Consider the following 24,006-nt stretch of genomic DNA (forward strand, 5'->3'; position numbering starts at 1 on the left):
CTATAATCTGTTCTTGGCCTTGTTTCAGGTCCTGAATTCACTCTTTAATCTGTTTGCTGCTCTGGTTTCAGGTCCTGAATTCACTCTTTAATCTGTTCCTGGCCTTGTTTCAGGTCCTGAATTCACTCTTTAATCTGTTCCTGGCCTTGTTTCAGGTCCTGAATTCACTCTATAATCTGTTCTTGGCCTTGTTTCAGGTCCTGAATTCAGTCTATAATCTGTTTGCTGCTCTGGTTTCAGGTCCTGAATTCACTCTTTAATCTGTTTGCTGCTCTGGTTTCAGGTCCTGAATTCACTCTTTAATCTGTTCCTGGCCTTGTTTCAGGTCCTGAATTCACTCTTTAATCTGTTCCTGGCCTTGTTTCAGGTCCTGAATTCACTCTATAATCTGTTCTTGGCCTTGTTTCAGGTCCTGAATTCAGTCTATAATCTGTTTGCTGCTCTGGTTTCAGGTCCTGAATTCACTCTTTAATCTGTTTGCTGCTCTGGTTTCAGGTCCTGAATTCACTCTTTAATCTGTTTGCTGCTCTGGTTTCAGGTCCTGAATTCACTCTTTAATCTGTTTGCTGCTCTGGTTTCAGGTCCTGAATTCACTCTTTAATCTGTTCCTGGCCTTGTTTCAGGTCCTGAATTCACTCTTTAATCTGTTCCTGGCCTTGTTTCAGGTCCTGAATTCACTCTATAATCTGTTCTTGGCCTTGTTTCAGGTCCTGAATTCAGTCTATAATCTGTTTGCTGCTCTGGTTTCAGGTCCTGAATTCACTCTTTAATCTGTTTGCTGCTCTGGTTTCAGGTCCTGAATTCACTCTTTAATCTGTTTGCTGCTCTGGTTTCAGGTCCTGAATTCACTCTTTAATCTGTTCCTGGCCTTGTTTCAGGTCCTGAATTCACTCTTTAATCTGTTCCTGGCCTTGTTTCAGGGCCTGAATTCACTCTTTAATCTGTTCCTGGCCTTGTTTCAGGTCCTGAATTCACTCTATAATCTGTTCTTGGCCTTGTTTCAGGGCCTGAATTCACTCTTTAATCTGTTTGCTGCTCTGGTTTCAGGTCCTGAATTCACTCTATAATCTGTTCTTGGCCTTGTTTCAGGTCCTGAATTCACTCTTTAATCTGTTTGCTGCTCTGGTTTCAGGTCCTGAATTCACTCTTTAATCTGTTCCTGGCCTTGTTTCAGGTCCTGAATTCACTCTTTAATCTGTTCCTGGCCTTGTTTCAGGTCCTGAATTCACTCTATAATCTGTTCTTGGCCTTGTTTCAGGGCCTGAATTCACTCTATAATCTGTTCCTGGCCTTGTTTCAGGTCCTGAATTCACTCTATAATCTGTTCTTGGCCTTGTTTCAGGTCCTGAATTCACTCTTTAATCTGTTTGCTGCTCTGGTTTCAGGTCCTGAATTCACTCTTTAATCTGTTTGCTGCTCTGGTTTCAGGTCCTGAACCTGTTCCTGAGCTTGCTGCTGAGCTCATTCAGCACTGATTGTGTAGCGGATCCAGAAGAAGAAGAAAAAAGCAATCTGGAGATCGCCTTCAGGCAGATCTACAGGGCCTTGGGGACTTTACTGAGGAAGAGCACACATGTCAACCCAGACCACACAGGTAGGACCAGACTTGGAACTAAAACCAACAATTCATGAATTGACTAATGTTAAAGGCTTTTGTTTAAATGTGATATTTTGTGTTTGTTATTTTCTGTAGTTTGTATGTTTCCAGCTTTTGGCATATCTGGTTTGTTTTTCAGGTCCCTTTTACTTTCCTTTTTCTTGAGAAGAAACCGTTAATAATAAGCGTTAAATATAATTCACCATAGATAATAATTTATGAGTGAATGTATTGTGTTTAATTAACTTTATTTTGTTGTTTTATTGGTAGATAATAAAGAAATCCCCAGGAAGAAAGGTGAGCACGACACCCTGATCAGCGACTCCCGGTGGGTCCCCATCGCCCATGCCGAGAAAATGTCTGACGATGAAGAAGAAAAAGAAAAAAAAGTATTTTTATGAATGTTATTCAATTCAATTCAGTTTATTTTATACAGCCCAATATCACAAATCACAAACTCCCCTCAGAGGGCTTTACAATCTGTACACATACGACATCCCTGACCTTTGACCTCACATCGGATCAGGAAAAACTCCCCAAAAATAACCTTTGACAGGGAAAAAAGGGAAGAACCCTTCAGGAGAGCAACAGAGGAGGATCCCTCTCCCCGGATGGACAGAAGAATAGATGTCATGTGACCAGATGAACAGAGTTACAGAGTTACATAAACACATTACATGAATATGACAATGTATGAATGGAACTCCAATCCATGAAACAGAAGGAGGTAGAGAGGAGGGGGGGCGGGGCATCAGCAGGGCCAATGGGAGGCCGGTTCACCAGACATCAGACACCTCCAGGTCCAATGGACCCTATGAGACGTGAAGTCACAACGACTCCGGGGAGGAAGCAGAGTTAATAAGGTGCAATGGAGAGATGTCAATTCATCCATAAGGAGAGAGAGAAGAGGAGATAGGTGCTCAGTGTATCCTAAAACATCCCCCAGCAGCCTATAAGCCTATAGCAGCATATCTAGGGGCTGGACCAGGGCAAACTGGCTCCCATCCTACTTTTTAGGACTCTAGGAACCACAAGTAGCCCCACATTTAGTGAGCGCAGCTCTCTAGTGGGGCAATATGGTACTACAAGCTCCTTAAGATATGATGGTGCATCACCAATCAAGGCTTTGTAGGTGAGGAGAAGAATTTTAAATGTGATTCTTGATTTTACAGGGAGCCAGTGCAGAGCAGCTAATACAGGAGTCATGTGATCTCTTTTCTTAGTTTTTTTGTGTACACGAGCTGCAGCATTCTATTATTGCATTTTGTAACAATTTAAACGGGTATATTTGTTAACTGATAATGTAGAAAAACGATTGTGCACAGACCCACAGACTGAGTCACAAACATGGGGGTCCCTCAGACCCACAGACTGAGTCACAAAAATGGGGGTCCCTCAGACCCACAGACTGAGTCACAAACATGGGGGTCCCTCAGACCCACAGACTGAGTCACAAACATGGGGGTCCCTCAGACCCACAGACTGAGTCACAAAAATGGGGGTCCCTCAGACCCACAGACTGAGTCACAAACATGGGGGTCCCTCAGACCCACAGACTGAGTCACAAACATGGGGGTCCCTCAGACCCACAGACTGAGTTACAGACATGGGGGTCCCTCAGACCCACAGACTGAATTACAGACATAGGGTTCCCTCAGACCCACAGATGGAGTCACAGACATGGGGGTCCCTCAGACCCACAGACGGAGTCACAAACATAGGTTTCTCTCAGACCCACATACAGAGTCACAGACATAAGGTTCCCTCAGACCCACAGACAGAGTCACAGACATAGGGTTCCCTCAGACCCACAGACAGAGTCACAAACATAGGGTTCCCTCAGACCCACATACAGAGTCACAGACATAGGGTTCCCTCAGACCCACAGACTGAGTCACAAACATAGGGGTCCCTCAGACCCACAGACTGAATTACAGACATGGGGGTCCCTCAGACCCACAGTCTGAGTTACAAACATAGGGTTCCCTCAGACTCACATACAGAGTCACAGACATAGGGTTCCCTCAGACCCACAGACTGAGTCACAAACATGGGGGTCCCTCAGACCCACAGACTGAATTACAGACATGGGGGTCCCTCAGACCCACAGACAGAGTCACAAACATAGGGTTCCCTCAGACCCACAGACAGAGTCACAGACATAGGGTTCCCTCAGACCCACAGACTGAATTACAGACATGGGGGTCCCTCAGACCCACAGACTGAGTCACAAACATAGGGTTCCCTCAGACCCACAGACAGAGTCACCGACATGGGGGTCCCTCAGAACTACAGACATCATTATCAGGTCAACATGTTAATAGTGTATAAATACTTTGGTTTATGACCAAATACCTTCAGAACTGAAGACATCCCTGGACTCTTTTTATTGATAATTAGCTCAAGTTAGCATGCTAAGATGGTAAACAAGGTAAATGTGTGACACCAGCATGGTAGCATGCTAATGTTAGCTCAAACAGCTAAATATGCTGAGTCAGTCCAGAGTTACCAAGACCACGCCCCAGGATGGTCCACATGGAACAAGGTCAAAGTTAAAACAGATTACAGACAGCAGTTCAGAAAGGTCTCACAGGATTGATGTGGAACATATATGATGCTGAAGAGCCGCATATTCAAAAGAAGCATTAAACACATTAACGCCGCCTCCTTTCTTATGCACTCCAGCCTCACTTCTAAAGCTGAAAGTTCAGATAAAGCTCCTCCTCTTGGTTCCTCTTCAGGGTTTGTGTTATGTCTCCTGGTTTGAGCCCTCTCTTCTCTTGTAGTCGGCAGAGGGAACAAAAGGCTACGCAGGAAGTGAGATAGTTGGAGTGAACCCTTTCCTCCTGACCTGTTCAGACAAAGTCTGCCAACGCTGCTCATGGCGACTTCAATGTCTCTGGATTGGCCCAGACGTCTGTATTCAAGTGCAGGCTTCTATTTACTATTTCTATTTCCTGTTACTTTATGCTTCTGTAATTTTTACTGCACTCCATTTATCTGACAGCTTTCAGATCATGAATTATTGTAGAGTAAACAACCAGCAGCACATAAAGTCATTAAGATGGGCTCCATCTTCACCAGCTGCTACACCAACAACTTCAGAGAAACAATGTCATTGCTGAGCGTATCAAACTCCTTCATATCTCATTCACTGACCTTATCATTATGAGCATGGACAACCAACACAGCTGTCGGTGAGTGCATGAAATATAATAAACTCCATGTGTTCGATGTGTTTGTTCAGAGACTCTGTGCAGACCGTGAGGATCAGGATAGAGACCTGCCTGAGGACTGCTGCAGTGACAGTAGGAGTCTTTCTGTGAACGTGATGAAGAGCAGCAGCTGATCCGGGATCTGTAACAGCGCTAAGTGTTACAGATGTGTTTTTGTGTATTTCAGAGTGTTGCCGGTGCTGTCCATTCCTGGACGTAGACACATCCCATGGCAGAGGGAGGGTCTGGTCTAACTTCAGAAGAGCATGTTTCTCCATTGTGCAGCACACATGCTTTGAGAGCATCATCATCATCATCATCGTGCTGAGCAGTGGAGCTCTGGTAAAGACAATATTATTATTACTATTATTATTATTATTATTATTAATATTCTGATAAAGACAAACATATGGTATGATTATTATTAATAATAATAATATTTTAGTAAAGACAAACATTAGGTATTATTAAGATTATTATTAATAATACTAATTTAGTATAGACAGACATACAGTATTATATATTAGTAGTATTATTATCATTATTATTGTCAATATTCTTAGAAAGACAATTACACAATATACAATATTATTAATATTATTCTGGTGAAGATCAGATTTGAACCCTTAAGCCGTTTACAGTAATCCCAGAACCTGGGCTAATAACTGTTTGACCTCACTAGAACCAGAACTATAATCCCAGAACCATGCACCACATTATGTACCGAGAACCATGCACCACATCATGTACCGAGAACCATGCACCACATCATGTACCCAGAACCATGCACCACATCATGTACCCAGAACCATATACCAGAACCATGCACCAAATCATGTAACCAGAACCATGTACCACATCATGTACCCAGAACCATGTACCAGAACCATGCACCAAATCATGTAACCAGAACCATGCACCACATCATGTACCCAGAACCATGCACCACATCATGTACCGAGAACCATGCACCACATCATGTACCCAGAACCATATACCAGAACCATGCACCAAATCATGTAACCAGAACCATGTACCACATCATGTACCCAGAACCATGTACCAGAACCATGCACCAAATCATGTAACCAGAACCATGCACCACATCATGTACCCAGAACCATATACCAGAACCATGCACCAAATCATGTACCCAGAACCATATACCAGAACCATGCACCAAATCATGTAACCAGAACCATGCACCACATCATCTACCCAGAACCTTCACGCACCTGGTCAAGCTCAAACATCAGTGTGTTTGAGGACCTTCACACACCTGGTCAGGCTCTAACATCAGTGTGTTTGAGGACCTTCACACACCTGGTCAGGCTCTAACATCAGTGTGTTTGAGGACCTTCACACACCTGGTCAGGCTCTAACATCAGTGTGTTTGTAAACAGGTGTTTGAGAACATTCACCTGCAGCACCGTCAGGTGTTGAAGATGGTTGTGGCGAGAGCAGATGAGGTGTTCACCTGTCTTCTCCTGATGGAAATATTTCTCAAGTGGCTCGCTTTCGGACTCAAGAAATACTTCAGCGACGCCTGGAGCTGGATTGACTTCCTCATCTTACAGGTAAGAATAATTCCATAACATTGATTATTGGTAAGAATTCGTTAAACTGTTCCCAGTATTGTTTCTGCTAGTTATTATTTGTTAAAATTGTCCCAGAATTGTTTCTGCTAGTTATTACTGGTTAAACTGGTCCCAGAATGGATGTTACAACTGTGTTGTCTCTTCCAGGTGTCTCTGGTGTCTCTGGCAGCTGACACCTTTGGATTCTCTGAAATGGGAGCCTTTCAGTTTTTGAGGACTTTGAGGGCTTTGGGGCTCCTGAGGGTAATTTCTCGCTTCCAGGGCCTGAGGGTGAGACCACACTTATACAAATTATAAACCGACAGACAGGTAACAAGTAACAGACAGTCAGATAGTATGACCTGTCTCCCTCTTCTCCTGTCTGTGTGCAGGGGGTGGTGCAGGCTCTGGTCCGGACTGTCCCGTCCATGTTGGACTTCCTGCTGGTGGTTCTGGTCCTCTGGATGGTTTTCAGTATCCTGGGAGTGAATCTGTTTGCTGGAAGGTTTTTTTACTGTTTTAATGAGACGGCAGAGGAACTGTTCTTACCTGAGGTTGTGAACAACAAGACCCAGTGTCTCTGGCTCTCCATGGAAAACTTCACTGAGGTCAGCTGGAAGAACCCACAGTTAAACTACGACAACGTGTTGAGTGGTTACCTGCCACTGCTGCAGCTGGTCAGTCTGAATACTCAATCTGAACACTCAGTCTGAACACTCGTAGCCTGAACACTCGTAGCCTGAACACTCAGTCTGAACACTCTTAGTCTGAACACTCGTAGCCTGAACACTTGTAGCCTGAACACTCAGCCTGAACACTCTTAGTCTGAACACTCGTAGCCTGAACACTCGTAGCCTGAACACTCAGTCTGAACACACGTAGCCTGAACACTCGTAGCCTGAACACTCGTAGCCTGAACACTCAGTCTGAACATTCAGTCTGAACACTCTTAGTCTGAACAAACGTAGCCTGAACGTAGCCTGAACACTCAGTCTGAACACTCAGTCTGAACACTCTTAGTCTGAACAAACGTAGCCTGAACGTAGCCTGAACACTCAGTCTGAACACTCAGTCTGAACATTCAGTCTGAACACTCTTAGTCTGAACAAACGTAGCCTGAACAAACGTAGCCTGAACACTCAGTCTGAACACTCAGTCTGAACACACGTAGCCTGAACACTCGTAGCCTGAACACTCGTAGCCTGAACACTCAGTCTGAACACTCTTAGTCTGAACACTCTTAGTCTGAACACTCTTAGTCTGAACACTCGTAGCCTGAACACTCGTAGCCTGAACATTCGTAGCCTGAACACTCATAGCCTGAACACTCGTCTCAACATGCTCAGTCTGAACACTCGTAGCCTGAACACTTGTCTCAACATGCTCAGTCTGAACACTCGTAGCCTGAACACTCGTAGCCTGAACACTCAGTCTGAACACTTGTAGCCTGAACACTCGTAGCCTGAACACTCAGTCTGAACACTCGTAGCCTGAACGCTTAGCCTGAACGCTTAGCCTGAACACTCAGTCTGAACACTCGTAGCCTGAACGCTTAGCCTGAACACTCAGTCCGAACACTCAGTCTGAACACTCTTAGTCTGAACACTCGTAGCCTGAACACTCGTAGCCTGAACACTCGTAGCCTGAACACTCAGTCTGAACACACGTAGCCTGAACACTCTTAGTCTGAACACTCGTAGCCTGAACACTCGTAGCCTGAACACTCGTAGCCTGAACACTCGTAGCCTGAACACTCGTAGCCTGAACACTCGTAGCCTGAACACTCAGTCTGAACACACATAGCCTGAACACTTGTAGCCTGAACACTTGTAGCCTGAACACTCAGTCTGAACACTCAGTCTGAACACTCAGCCTGAACACTCAGTCTGAACACACGTAGCCTGAACACTCGTAGCCTGAACACTCTTAGTCTGAACACATGTAGCCTGAACACTCGTAGCCTGAACACTCAGTCTGAACACTCTTAGTCTGAACACTCGCAGCCTGAACACTTGTAGCCTGAACACTCAGTCTGAACACTCGTAGCCTGAACACTCGTAGCCTGAACACTCAGTCTGAACACTCAGTCTGAACACTCTTAGTCTGAACACTCGTAGCCTGAACATTCGTAGCCTGAACACTCAGTCTGAACACTCGTAGCCTGAACATTCGTAGCCTGAACACTCAGTCTGAACACTCGTAGCCTGAACACTCGTAGCCTGAACATTCGTAGCCTGAACACTCAGTCTGAACACTCGTAGCCTGAACACTCGTAGCCTGAACATTCGTAGCCTGAACACTCAGTCTGAACACTCGTAGCCTGAACACACGTAGCCTGAACACTCGTAGCCTGAACACTCGTAGCCTGAACACTCAGTCTGAACACTCGTAGCCTGAACACTCGTAGCCTGAACACTCAGTCTGAACACTCGTAGCCTGAACACACGTAGCCTGAACACTCGTAGCCTCTCGTAGCCTGAACACTCAGTCTGAACACTCGTAGCCTGAACACTCGTAGCCTGAACACTCGTAGCCTGAACACTCGTAGCCTGAACACTCAGTCTGAACACTCGTAGCCTGAACACACGTAGCCTGAACACTCGTAGCCTCTCGTAGCCTGAACACTCGTAGCCTGAACACTCAGTCTGAACACTCGTAGCCTGAACACACGTAGCCTGAACACTCGTAGCCTCTCGTAGCCTGAACACTCGTAGCCTGAACACTCGTAGCCTGAACACTCAGTCTGAACACTCGTAGCCTGAACACTCGTAGCCTGAACACTCGTAGCCTGAACACTCGTAGCCTGAACACTCGTAGTCTGAACACTCGTAGCCTGAACACTCGTCTCAACATGCTCAGTCTGAACACTCGTAGCCTGAACACTCGTCTCAACATGCTCAGTCTGAACACTCATAGCCTGAACACTCGTCTCAACATGCTCAGTCTGAACACTTGTAGCCTGAACACTCGTCTCAACATGCTCAGTCTGAACACTCATAGCCTGAACACTCGTAGCCTGAACACTCGTAGCCTGAACACTCGTAGCCTGAACACTCGTCTCAACATGCTCAGTCTGAACACTCGTAGCCTGAACACTCGTCTCAACATGCTCAGTCTGAACACTCGTAGCCTGAACACTCAGTCTGAACACTCGTAGCCTGAACACTCGTCTCAACATGCTCAGTCTGAACACTCGTAGCCTGAACACTCAGTCTGAACACTTGTAGCCTGAACACTCGTCTCAACATGCTCAGTCTGAACACTCGTAGCCTGAACACTCAGTCTGAACACTCGTAGCCTGAACACTCAGTCTGAACACTCGTAGCCTGAACACTCGTCTCAACATGCTCAGTCTGAACACTCGTAGTCTGAACACTCATTCAATTTCATATTTATCTTCACAAAGATGATCATTGATAGGCTGCACATCGTTTTTCAGACCTTCACTGAAGTTTAGATATGAGTGTAGCTTGATACATTAACCTGAGCTCACATTAGAAACAAACTAAAATCAGTGTTTTTTCTCAGGATGTCTATGTTTCTTCATCAGGGGGCATCATCAGACTGTGTGGACGTCATGTACTCAGCTGTGGACGCCACATGGGTCAGTACACCAACTGGTATTAAAGCACGTATTCTGGTACTGATACTGCCCTGTGTGTGTGTGTTTGTGCGTAGGTTTTTATTACTCGTGTTTTTTAATTCAATTACTGTACATTTATTTAGCATAGCCTAAAATCCCAAGTCCTAGATTTGCCTCAGAGGGCTTCACAGTTTGCACAGCATTCAACATCCTCTGAACCAGAACCTCACATCGGTTCAGGAAAAACATTTTTAAAAAGAGGAGAAGAAAGAAGGGACAACCTTCAGGGAGAGCAACAGAGGGATGGACAGCAGAGCGATAGATGTCAGGAGGACAGAATGAACCACATTGTTGGAGCTAGTCCATTAGTTTGATGTTTAGTTTGATATGAGCACCAGGTGAAGGGGTAAAGGTAGAAGGTGTGTCCATGTCAGGTGATACTGCAGGAGTAACGTTTGCTTTTGATCACAACAATAAATTAACCCTAAACCGTAAATCACGACTGGACGTTGGCCTTGTTGTCTGTGGTGATGCATCAGTGGCCTTTTGACAATCATCATGGCTGCCCTCAAAGGGCCGGTTGTAACTGTATAAATATATACATATAATGTTAATTGTAACTACTCCCGAGCATATTGTTAAATAACTGTCTTTGCATTTGATTATTGTTTATTCGAGTGTAAAAATATTTTACATGGATTTATATAAATTTATAAATATATTTTCAACTTCTCAAATTGATCTAATGAAAAGATGGTGCAGTTTGAACCTGAGATAATAATACATTCATTTATATAGCACCTTTTAAAAACAGGGTTTACAAAGTTCTCTACATAGAAGCAAGGTAAAAACATAACATCAATACAAGTAAACATTTCAGAAAATACATGAGGCAAAGGAGACCATGCCATATAGGCAATGAACACAATAGAGGAATAGAAAATTACAAATACAAAATAAAGCAGAACAGACTAAAATAGGGGAACCAAAGAATCGTGGAGGTAATAAAAGGTGTACCAGTCCGGTTTTGGGGAGTGGAGTCAGCAGGAAGAGTAGAGGGTGCTGGGGGAGCTGTAACAGTTCCTAATTTCGTGCCACCATCTCGCTCTTGGAGACTGTTGTTGTGATGACGAGCTGCAGCGATGCGCTCGGCCGACCAGAGGGAGGGGATGGAAAGCGTGGAGCGATCAGGCCAGGAGCAAACATCCACAGAGCCTCCGCGGGAGGGGCCGACGAAGGAGTCCGAGTGCCCCGATGGCCGAGATGAACGGGGGAGCAGAGAAGCCGTTGAGCCCGAGGAGCTGCGAGGTGGAACACTGCAGAACCATGCCAGCCAGGGAGGATGCAATCGCCAATCACGGACTGGACCACCGGAGCACCAGGACCGGTGAGAGGCGACCAGCCTCAGAGCAACAGCACGGAGCAGGAAGTCGGCTGGCTTGTTGGTAGCCGCCGGCCAGCAAGAGACTGTCGGCCAGCCAGCAAGAGACTGTCGGCTAGCCAGCCAACGCCAGTTGTCCAGGATTGTCCAGGCGGCAGCGGTGGAGAGCATCCAGCAGGGAGTCGGCTGGCTCGTTGGCAGCCGCCGGCCAGCAAGAGACTGTCGGCCAGCCACCAAGAGACTGTCGGCCAACGCCAGTTGACCAGATCGCAGTGGTGGAGAGCAGGAGCCAACGGCAATCACAAAATAAAAAACAATCCAAGATTTGCTGAATAATTAAGTCAGAAGAATGGCTACACTGTTAAATAAAATTACAAATAATTTAAATGAATGTTAAATTGTAAAAAAGGTAGAAAAACCCCCAAATAAAAACAGTCCTAGATGGAGCGGCGTTAAGTTTCGCCAGCGTCCCCGTTGCCAGGACTACAAGTACTTAAATAGATAGAGATAGTAAAGAATATCACAGTATGCACAAACAAAACTAGTCAATTAAAAAACTAAAAGTGCATCTTAAGGACACAATGTAATACAACATACATAACTATTCATTAACTTCAGTCTTTTTAAATACTCAACAGTGCTTTAATGCACAACATAATAAAACAGTTTAGTGAGAAGTAGTTTAAAAAAGCCTCAAAAGATGTAACTTAAGGCTCGCTCACTGAATCTATGACAACCAACGCTGCACTACAAGTCAGTGTCTTGAGGAGAAGCTTTTATCCACAAACTCTAAATAAATTAAACAAAAAGGAATTAATAAAGATTCAAGTATACAACATTAACTTTTCTTCTGAAAAACAGTAAGCAGCACTCACTTCAATTCAGTTTATTTACCTTAGTGTAACACTGACATAGACCTGAGTCTGGAGGAGTTCATAATGGATGAACTGGGGATGTTTTTTAATACAAAGTCAATGCACAAACGCTTATGTGATCAATAAGAAAAATGGGCTTCATTCGCACATGCTGAATTTTTTTAACTTGGGTGAAAAATAGTTGTGTTGTTAAAGCCAATAAGCGTTGAGATGTTCCGCCTCACATCACCGACGTCATGCTGTTGTTGAATCAGAGGGTTATGGTATTTTTCCAGGAAATTAATGTTGCGTGTGTGTGTGGGGGTGTGTGTAGGTGGAGTCACAGCCGATCTATGAGTCCAACAGGTACATGTACCTGTACTTCATCTGCTTCATCATCAGCTCCTTCTTCACTTTCAACTTCTTCATCAGAGTCATCATCGACCACCTGCAAAGAGACAAGATAAGTCTTTATATTGACAGACTGGTCACAGGTTGACAGACGGGTTTACAGGCTGACAGACAGACGGGTTTACAGGCTGGCAGACAGACGGGTTTACAGGCTGACAGACAGACGGGTTTACAGGCTGACAGACTGGTTTATAGGCTGACAGACGGGTTTACAGGCTGACAGATGGGTTTATAGGCTGACAGACAGACGGGTTTACAGGCTGACAGATGGGTTTACAGGCTGACAGACGGGTTTACAGGCTGATAGACAGACGGGTTTACAGGCTGACAGACAGACGGGTTTACAGGCTGACAGACAGACGGGTTTACAGGCTGACAGATGGGTTTACAGGCTGATAGACAGACGGGTTTACAGACTGATAGACAGACGGGTTTACAGGCTGACAGACGGGTTTACAGGCTGACAGATGGGTTTACAGGCTGACAGACAGACGGGTTTACAGGCTGACAGACAGACGGGTTTACAGGCTGACAGACAGACGGGTTTACAGGCTGACAGATGGGTTTACAGGCTGACAGACGGGTTTACAGGCTGACAGATGGGTTTACAGGCTGACAGACGGGTTTACAGGCTGACAGACAGACAGGTTTACAGGCTTATAGACAGACAGTGTTACAGGCTGACAGACATATTTCACATTTTTTGTGTCTTTATTTTGGTCTTTATTTTGGTGTTCACCTGTGTCTTTACTTTAGTCTTTAGTTTGGTATTCACGTCTGTCTTTACTTTAGTCTTTAGTTTGGTATTCACGTCTGTCTTTACTTTAGTCTTTAGTTTGGTATTCACGTTTGTCTTTATTTTTTCTTTACTCAGCAGGGAAAACGATTTATTTGACAAAGGAGCAGCGAAAATATTACAATTCTGTTCAGAAACGTATGATGCAACCTCAGAAACCTGTTCCACGACCTCAGGTAGGTTCACTTGTATAATAATATAGAACTATATATAGCTAATTTGCAGTTATTACCTGGAGACCAGTCTTCGGGTACAGGGCTACAGTTTCTGCGGCCTTTAAACACTTGATCCAGGTTGTGTGATTAGGCAGTAAAACAAGAAGCATGACGGGAAATGATGTGACAATGGTGAAACATGCTGAAATAAATTATGCGTGAAGCAGATCATAAATCACATTCTTGTGCTGTTTTTTTGTCATTAGTTTTCAGATAGAGAAGATACTAAAAAGTGTAAAATTAACAACAAAAAACCTCAGAAACATAATAAAGAAACCAACAACTGAATAAATGAATAATTAACTGAATAAAATCATCATGTGAATAAATGAATAATAAGCTCACACTAAACTCTGAATAAACTGTTATCGAGGCGTTGTGCAGTTCTGACATCGTTTGCTTGTCCTCTCTCTCAGAATTGCTTCCAGGCTCGGCTCTTTGACCTGGTGACCAGCAAGTCTTTTAGAGTCTTCATGGTGGTGATGGTCTGCCTGAACATGGTGACCCTGATGGTGGAGACAGACCAGCAGAGCTTCCAGAAAGAAGACATTCTGATGGGGCTCTACAATGTCTTCCTAGTTATCTTCATCACAGAGTTCCTTCTGAAGATCGTCGCGCTCAGACAGCACTACTTCACCGACGGCTGGAACATCCTGGACCTCGTGGTGATCACCGCCTCCATCTTAAGTGAGTCGTCTTGGATTTAATTAAAAGCCTTTTTCTTTTATCATTCAAAGTACAAACATTTGGAGGATGAAACAGAATTATAGTGTTTTCTTCGGGGCCACATCTTTTATAAACGTCATTGATTTTCATCCCACCTTTCCCTGTTCCACTGTTAAAGACCCTTCTTGTCTTTGCTGACGCTTAGGAGTTTAACTTCTCACCTGGCTGGGAAGACGTACAGGTGTCACCGATAAAAAGATTGAAACGTGAGGCGTGTCATGTCGACCAGGGACAAAAGAGTGAGCTGTGTCATGTCGGCCGAGTATAAAAGAGTGAAACGTGAGCCGTTACACGTCGGCCTGTAATAAAAGAGTGAAACGTGTAATAAAAAAACGTGAGCCTTTTCTAATGATTGATAATAATAATAATACATTTAATTTGTGTAGCGCTACAAAAGGTATTCAAAGGCACTCTAAAAACAAACAATAAAAGCAACAACAATACAAATTAAAGCAGCGAGCAGCGATGAGCGCCAGTTGGGGACGCCGGCCCGTCGGTCGAACGTTTTACCGTTTGTCACGTAACGCAGATTTTCTTTGGCCAGTAGTTGGTGCTTTGACTGAGTGAAAATAAGCTTGTCGATATCCTCAGACCGTGACTTTTATCAAGCATGATAAGTTTGGGGCAGATTCGAGGAAGTCCGGTGGAGTTCCAAAAGCTTAAAAAGTTTAATTTGACACATGTATGAAGTTGCATAAGTTTTTCAGTACATCATAGTATAAAGTGTGTCATTTCCCTTTGCCAGTAGGTGGTGCTATGAAAATGTGAACATATACATGCATCATGTGTCTCTAAGTGAAGTGTGGACCACCTTGTGTAATTGTCGTGTACATCCGTAGCCGTTTGTCACGTAACGCTGATTTCGAGGAAGTCCAGTGGAGCCAGCAGGTGACAATATGTAGACCATGTCATATAAATTAAATGTAAAGAAAAGTGATGCAAAAAAAATGAGTCCTGCCTGGTTCTCAAACCTGGACGTTGTGCTTTCAAAGCACACTCATATCCGACTGAGCCACAGGCTCTTCTGTCTAAATAATTTGTTTACTAGACTAGGTTTAATACCTTATAGAATCAAAAAATATTTTTCTATGACAAATTCGAAAGTTTCTTCATGTAAATATGTGCTCAGGACTGGACCAGCATCATGCATGATCATTTTTTGCGTGTGTATTCGGGTCCACGCCACGTCAAGGTCTTTCGGTGAAAACTCACCATTTTGATAACTATTCATCTTTAAGGCCTTTAGAGCATCAATGAACAAATTGAAGTTGATTGGATAAATGTTGTGGGAGAAGTGTGTAAAAGTAGAATGGCGAAGAATGACAAAAACAAACAAAAAACGCCCAAAACGGTCGAATTGGGCAAAGATTTGTGGTGCATGTTACAGAATGCAATGTGCACATATCCTGCGAGTTTGAGTGATTAGTCCTAATAGTGTTGATGTTATGAGCATTGCAAAACAAGACATGCACCTAAGAGGTTCATTGGTCCATATTTTCTTAACACAATGAGATATCAAAAGGCCTTTTGATAAGATTAGATGATATAACTCCCATAATGAGCCACAACAAGTTGAATCGGACTAGTTCGCAGTTTTGTGTTTTTCACACAATTCAAGTATTCAAGTAGGCGGAGCTTAGGGGTCTGAGAGGCTTTTTTGTGTGAAAAAATTACTGCTAAATGAACTTACTCAAAGTTCATTTATTTAAAGTTCAAAGTTGGCGGTTCATTTTTGTAAGAAAGAAAAGAAATGGACAGAGTTTGTATTTTTTGTTTTGTTTTCTTTTGAGTCTAGTTACAGCACGGTTATTGTTAGAATATAATTATTACCTCATTACCTTCGCAAAATACTTTTGCGGAGGTTATGTTTTGATCGCTGTGTATTTATTTGTAAATATGTCTGTTTGTTATTCGCATAACTCAAAAAGTATTAAACCGAATCGCATGAAATTTGGTGGGATGATTGGCTGTTATCCGGGGACCATTTGATTAGATTTTGGGAGCGATCGGGTCAAAGGTCAAGGTCAAGGTCATGAAAAGGTCAAAATCGTATTTTTATCATAACACGGTAAATTTGGTATCAAGTTACATCAATTTACTGTTCCCCACACTCTCATGCCAAGTACCAAAAAGTGGCTGCGGCGAAGGTATGCGCTCTACCGAGTGCCCGTTCTAGTTTCAAGATGTGTCGGCACACTTTTCTCTTTAAGGGACTTGGAAATTGCTTTTGCATTTCTGTTACTTTAATTTAATTATTGTTTTTTACATTACATTTTTTTCTCTCTCTGTCTCTCTTTAGGCATTGTTTGTGACAAGTACATGGTGCTGTACTTTAAGTATGCTTCTCTCTTCATGGTGCTGCGAGTGGTTCATATCTTTCGTCTCCTCTACTGGGCCAAGGGTATCCGGAAACTGCTCAATGCCTTTATGCTGTCACTTCCTGCCCTTTTCAACATTGGCCTCCTCCTCTTCATCGTCATGTTCACCTCCTCCATCTTCGGCATGTTTAACTTTGCTTATGTGAAGAGAGGGTACATGATCGACGATATGTTTAACTTTGAGACATTTGGGAACAGCATGATGTGTTTGTTAATGATTACTACATCAGCTTCATGGGGTGGTTTTCTGATTCCCATCATGAAGACTCCGCCGGACTGTGACCCCGACATGGAGAACCCAGGAGCCGCAATCAGGGGGAACTGTGGAAGCCCAGCAGTCGCCATTGTGTTCTTTGTCACCCACATCTGCTTGACCCTCCTGCTGGTGGTCCACCTGTACATCGTTGTCATCCTGGAGATCTTCGAGTATGAGGACGCCGAGCCGCTGAGTGACGACGACTTCCAGACGTTTTATAATACCTGGAAGAAGTTTGACCCAGAAGCCTCGCAGTTCATACAGTACAGGTGGGTCCTACTCCCTACACTACATGTGAATCATACTCCCTACAGTATGGTTGAATCCTACTCCCTACAGTACAGTTGAATCCTACTCCCTACAGTACAGTTGAATCCTACTCCCTTCAGTACAGTTGAATCCTACTCCCTTCAGTACAGTTGAATCCTACTCCCTTCAGTACAGTTGAATCCTACTCCCTACACTACAGTTGAATCCTACTCCCTTCAGTACAGTTGAATCCTACTCCCTACAGTACAGGTGAGTCCTACTCCCTACACTACAGGTGAATCATACTCCTTACAGTACAGTTGAATCCTACTCCCTACAGTACAGTTGAATCCTACTCCCTACACTACAGGTGAATCCTACTCCCTACAGTATGGTTGAATCCTACTCCCTACAGTACAGGTGAATCCTACTCCCTACACTACAGGTGAATCCTACTCCCTACAGTATGGTTGAATCCTACTCCCTTCAGTACAGGTGAGTCCTACTCCCTACAGTACAGGTGAATCCTACTCCCTACAGTACAGTTGAATCCTACTCCCTACACTACAGGTGAATCCTACTCCCTACAGTACAGTTGAATCCTACTCCCTACAGTACAGGTGAATCCTACTCCCTACAGTACAGTTGAATCCTACTCCCTACACTACAGGTGAATCATACTCCCTACAGTACAGGTGAATCCTACTCCCTACACTACAGGTGAATCCTACTCCCTACAGTACAGTTGAATCCTACTCCCTACAGTACAGGTGAATCCTACTCCCTACAGTACAGTTGAATCCTACTCCCTACACTACAGGTGAATCCTACTCCCTTCAGTACAGGTGAGTCCTACTCCCTTCAGTACAGTTGAATCCTACTCCCTTCAGTACAGGTGAGTCCTACTCCCTACACTACAGGTGAATCCTACTCCCTTCAGTACAGGTGAGTCCTACTCCCTACAGTACAGGTGAATCCTACTCCCTTCAGTACAGGTGAGTCCTACTCCCTACAGTACAGTTGAGTCCTACTCCCTACACTACAGGTGAGTCCTACTCCCTACACTACAGGTGAATCCTACTCCTTACAGTACAGTTGAATCCTACTCCCTACAGTACAGTTGAGTCCTACTCCCTACAGTACAGGTGAGTCCTACTCCCTACAGTACAGGTGAGTCCTACTCCCTACAGTACAGTTGAGTCCTACTCCCTACACTACAGGTGAGTCCTACTCCCTACACTACAGGTGAATCCTACTCCTTACAGTACAGTTGAATCCTACTCCTTACAGTACAGGTGAATCCTACTCCCTACAGTACAGTTGAGTCCTACTCCCTACAGTACAGTTGAATCCTACTCCCTACGGTACAGGTGAGTCCTACTCCCTTCAGTACAGTTGAATCCTACTCCCTACAGTACAGGTGAGTCCTACTCCCTTCAGTACAGGTGAGTTCTACTCCCTACACTACAGGTGAATCATACTCCTTACACTACAGGTGAGTCCTACTCCCTACAGTACAGGTGAGTCCTACTCCCTACACTACATGTGAATCATACTCCTTACACTACAGGTGAATCCTACTCCCTACAGTACAGGTGAGTCCTACTCCCTACACTACATGTGAATCATACTCCTTACACTACAGGTGAGTCCTACTCCCTACACTACAGGTGAGTCCTACTCCCTACAGTACAGGTGAGTCCTACTCCCTACACTACATGTGAATCATACTCCTTACACTACAGGTGAATCCTACTCCCTACAGTACAGGTGAGTCCTACTCCCTACACTACATGTGAATCATACTCCTTACACTACAGGTGAGTCCTACTCCCTACAGTACAGGTGAGTCCTACTCCCTACACTACATGTGAATCATACTCCTTACACTACAGGTGAATCCTACTCCCTACAGTACAGGTGAGTCCTACTCCCTACACTACATGTGAATCATACTCCTTACACTACAGGTGAGTCCTACTCCCTACAGTACAGGTGAGTCCTACTCCCTACACTACATGTGAATCATACTCCTTACACTACAGGTGAGTCCTACTCCCTTCAGTACAGTTGAATCCTACTCCCTACAGTACAGGTGAGTCCTACTCCCTTCAGTACAGGTGAGTTCTACTCCCTACACTACATGTGAATCATACTCCTTACACTACAGGTGAATCCTACTCCCTACAGTACAGGTGAGTCCTACTCCCTTCAGTACAGTTGAATCCTACTCCCTTCACTACAGGTGAATCCTACTCCCTACAGTACGGGTGAGTTCTACTCCCTACACTACAGGTGAATCTCTACTGGACAGGTGTTTCTCTGGACAAGCTTTCATAGTCTGTTGTGGACTCTAATGGACTCCAATGGACTCTCCTGTGTTCCACAGTGAGCTGTCAGATTTTTGCGACGCTCTGCCGGATCCTCTGAGGATTCCTAAACCGAGCCCCATCAAACTGACCCACATGGATCTGATGCCTCTACTTCCTGGAGACAGAATCCACTGCTCGGACGTGCTACAAGCACTCGTCACACAGGTGACGTTACTTTTATTTTCATTATCATTATTATTATTGTTTTCATTACTATTATTATTGTGAATCATTGTTATTATCGTTATTGTCATTATTATTATTGTTGTTATTATCATTTGTATTATATTCCATGTGCAGGTGTTGGGTGACTCAGGAAAGATGAACTCTCTTAAAGCTAGAATGGAGGAAAAGTTCATGGCCAACCCTTCCAAGGTTTCACACTATTCTATTTTCTTATACAACATTCTAGATATTTTTACTATATTGTTTTTAATTTAATAGTCAAAAACTGCAGTTCCTCAGATGTCCACTTGAGGGTCAAAAAGCAAGTCCCATCATTTTAAAATCTTCAACAAGCTCACAGTTACAAAAAATTGTTTTGATCTCTGTAGCTAATATTCTCGTTGGTGACAACTATTTCAAATTAATTTATTTGTTCAGCCCCAAATCATAAATTTGCTACAGAGGGCTTTATCTATTGTCGGAATTTCTATGTAATTATATTAAGGCTTTAAAGTTACACATAATAAAGGGCCTCTCTGAGTTGGCCACTGAGTGAAATGACCGCCATGATAAGAGCAGTTTAACTATCTCAATGCTGAGCAAAGGTGCATCAAAGCATCCTTTCTCATCTTCTTCAGCAAGGACAACACTGGACCTTCCTTTTCCAAAAGAAAGCAGATAATCCCGCCCACAAACGATATGTTTATCTTTCACAGGTTCAACAATTATTTTAATACATTTTGATGTTGATGATTAAGAATAGACAGTGAAAACCATTTAGTTCCATTGTATTTGTGATTGTGTATTCGAAGATGTAACAAGTAACTAATCAAAATGAACAGTAGTGATGGCAAACTGTAAATAAACTAATTCTAGTAAACAACATACATTGATAGATATGTCTGAAAATGACTCCTCACTCACTACTCTTAAAGTACCCCGACCGCCAGTGATAACACAGCTGGTATGTGGGTAGTTTGGCTTACCGCTAAAGGAACAACCAGGACACAGCCTGCTGAGTACATCACCACCATTTAGCTTGGTGATTTTCATTTAGTTTTTGGTAAGATTAAATGAAGTGTCTTATATGACGACTGAAAGCCGATTGCCTGCATTCATCGCTGCTTGTTTTGAGTTTGAAGGAAATGTGTTTTTTACGACGCCTCACAACGTTGGGAGTTAGCCAATGGTGGTGAAATCAATCCCATAACACAGCTGTGGATGTTGCAGATACACCTGGTGGGGATCTGAACTAGAAAGTGTACCTTTCTAGTTTGGAAGGCAGTTTGATTTTATTTGACCTTCAATTTATTTTGTAGAGCCCAAAATCCCAAACTCTCCTCCGAGGGCTTTGCAATCTGTACACATATGACTTCCTCTGACCTTTGACCCTCACATCAGAACAGCAACAACTCCCATCATTTTATTAAGTGATTGGTAATGAATATATAAGATAAAATATATTTTATTGTCCCCAATGTAAATTGTGTTTCGGCAATAATACTGCACACAGCTGCAACTTGCAGAATACAACAATACGTAGCCAACCAAACAGCAGTACTTTGGTAAGCCAAAGAATCCACCAGACCTAATAAAAGATTATTAATAATTGTTGCCTCCAGATGTCGTGTGAACCAATCAGCAGCACCCTGCAGGGAAAACAGGAAGCCGTGGTGGCAACAGTGATCCAGAAGGCATACAGGAAACACGTCCTGCAGCAAAGAGGCGATGAAGAGAGGGTCGTCGAGTCGGTGGACAATGGTGGTGGTGTATCAGCTTTACAGTGACTGTCTCCTCCTCACTGCTCCTCCCTTTAATGCCCCGACTTCCTGCCAGATGACAACCGGAAGGACACTATCATCACCAGTGGACTAGCCGCTCACATCGGAGACGACCCAAATGAAAGTTTGCTGAATCCACTCTGTGGTTTTCTTCTGGCTTTGAAAACATTGTTCCTGCATCTTCGCTTCCTCGCAGAGCTCAGTGTTTGTTATTAAACTTTACAAATATACTTGATAAAACTACTAATCCAGGTTATGCTTAGCATTCATATAACACTTATTGTGATTGTAGTCTTTTCGTCTCACAATAGGTGATAGACTCTATTTCATAGCATCCAGATAAGATCCAGATCTCTCTCTGATTACAGGCCTTATTATATACAACATTATATAACATTAACATAGTAACATGAGCATTTGATAGACGTTAGTATTATAAAAGTAACAGCATGAAAACAAGTAACTTTAGCATTAAAAAGTAACGTTCGTATTATTAAAGTACTATAAGCATTACATAAACGGTAGTTAGGCAGTGTTATACAGGTATTAGACAGGTGCTGCACCTGTCAACATACATACATGTAGCCAAAAACTAAAATGACTCCAGCTGATCAATTGATTATTTTTACAATACATTTACAAGGTATCCTTCTACCAAACTGTTGTACTTTATTAAACATGTTTACTTCATTATACGTTTGACTTTATTTGATCATTCTTTATCATATTTTACAGTTTTATTTTTTTATACATTTTGACTTCGTATAGTCTACATTTTGTATAGTGTTTTATTGCTGTTGGTGCTATCTATCTTTGACAAGTGTAATACTAAATAAATGCAGCTCAAATTATTTCACATTGTTTAATATTAATTTTAACTGGTGGGTTTAAAAAATAGATAGCCCTCACTGGGAGCCCTCTGATTGGCTGTTAGCCCTAATGAACAGTAGCTGGTGGACTGAAGAAACTTGAATGGGTGAGTGATACAGCTTGGAGGTGGTCGCTTGGGTAGGACTCAGGTAGAACTAAGGTAAGACTAAAGGTAGAACTAAGGTAGAATTCAGGAAGGACTTAGCAAAGGTACACTAAGGTAGGACTAAGGTAGAAGTCAGGTAGGAATCAGCAAATACTCAGGGTACATAATTCTAACTTCGGGAGTCTGATTCTTTGGAAATGTTGAACATTATGTTCAATTCAATTCTGTTTATTTTGTATAGCCCAATATCACAAATCACAAACTCCCCTCAGAGGGCTTTACAATCTGTACACATACGACATCCCTGACCTTTGACCTCACATCGGATCAGGAAAAACTCCCCAAAAATAACCTTTGACAGGGAAAAAAGGGAAGAACCCTTCAGGAGAGCAACAGAGGAGGATCCCTCTCCCCGGATGGACAGATGAATAGATGTCATGTGACCAGATGAACAGAGTTACAGAGTTACATAAACACATTACATGAATATGACAATGTATGAATGGAACTCCAATCCATGAAACAGAAGGAGGTAGAGAGGAGGGGGGCGGGGCATCAGCAGGGCCAATGGGAGGCCGGCTCACCAGCATCAGACACCTCCAGGTCCAATGGACCCTATGAGACGTGAAGTCACAACGACTCCGGGGAGGAAGCAGAGTTAATAAGGTGCAATGGAGAGATGTAAATTCATCCATAAGGAGAGAGAGAAGAGGAGATAGGTGCTCAGTGTATCCTAAAACATCCCCCAGCAGCCTATAAGCCTATAGCAGCATATCAAGGGGCTGGACCAGGGCAAACCTGATTCAGCCCTAACTATAAGCACTATTAAAGAGGAAAGTCTTAAGACTATTCTTGAATGAGCTGACTGTGTCTGCCTCCAGGACTGAAAGTGGAAGCTGGTTCCATAAAAGAGGAGCTTGATAACTGAAGGCTCTGGCTCCCATCCTACTTTTTAGGACTCTAGGAACCACGAGTAGCCCCACATTTAGTGAGCAGCTCTCTAGTGGGGCAATATGGTACTACAAGCTCCTTAAGATATGATGGTGCATCACCAATCAAGGCTTTGTAGGTGAGGAGAAGAATTTTAAATGAAGCATAGACTTCTATACAACCAGAGGAGTCGCCCCTGGTGGTCAGTAGAGAGAATGCAGCTTTAACACATGAAGCATAGACTTCTATACAACCAGAGATATTTTTATCAGAACATTTACATTTCAATCAAACTTGTGACTGTTATTCACCAAAACAACATGTTTAATATGAACCTGGTTCTGAAGAAGCTGAAAGGTTGAAGGTGGAGCTCCTAGAACCTGAACGGATGGGGATCAGGTCCATGTTGCCTAGTTGTGTGTTGTTATTGATGAGTGGACACAGTCACCTCATTTAAGAACAGACTTAAGACTTTCCTCTTTAATAGTGCTTATAGTTAGGGCCTGTTATATTGTTCTGATAACATTACTTTAAAATAAAAGCA

The 24,006-nt window shown here is 43.4% G+C and overlaps 1 protein-coding gene across 1 annotated transcript in view; it reads left to right on the forward strand.

Moving 5' to 3' along the window:
* The window catches only part of LOC117732101 (sodium channel protein type 4 subunit alpha B-like), a 47,284-nt gene extending 25,038 nt beyond the window's left edge, over positions 1–22,246 (forward strand). The window contains exons 17-31 of the mRNA XM_034534769.1: positions 1,429–1,594; positions 1,868–1,986; positions 4,845–4,905; positions 5,000–5,154; positions 6,216–6,389; positions 6,558–6,680; positions 6,782–7,066; positions 9,940–9,993; positions 12,542–12,670; positions 13,489–13,590; positions 14,046–14,316; positions 16,655–17,258; positions 19,628–19,775; positions 19,911–19,985; positions 21,398–22,246. Coding sequence (XP_034390660.1) covers positions 1,429–1,594; positions 1,868–1,986; positions 4,845–4,905; positions 5,000–5,154; positions 6,216–6,389; positions 6,558–6,680; positions 6,782–7,066; positions 9,940–9,993; positions 12,542–12,670; positions 13,489–13,590; positions 14,046–14,316; positions 16,655–17,258; positions 19,628–19,775; positions 19,911–19,985; positions 21,398–21,562 — 2,631 coding nt within the window. The 3' untranslated portion in view covers positions 21,563–22,246. The remainder of the gene's footprint in view (positions 1–1,428; positions 1,595–1,867; positions 1,987–4,844; positions 4,906–4,999; positions 5,155–6,215; positions 6,390–6,557; positions 6,681–6,781; positions 7,067–9,939; positions 9,994–12,541; positions 12,671–13,488; positions 13,591–14,045; positions 14,317–16,654; positions 17,259–19,627; positions 19,776–19,910; positions 19,986–21,397) is intronic.
* Positions 22,247–24,006: the final 1,760 nt, after the last annotated feature.

Source organism: Cyclopterus lumpus, chromosome 6 (assembly GCF_009769545.1).
Source record: "Cyclopterus lumpus isolate fCycLum1 chromosome 6, fCycLum1.pri, whole genome shotgun sequence".
Classification (NCBI taxonomy): Eukaryota; Metazoa; Chordata; class Actinopteri; order Perciformes; family Cyclopteridae; genus Cyclopterus; species Cyclopterus lumpus.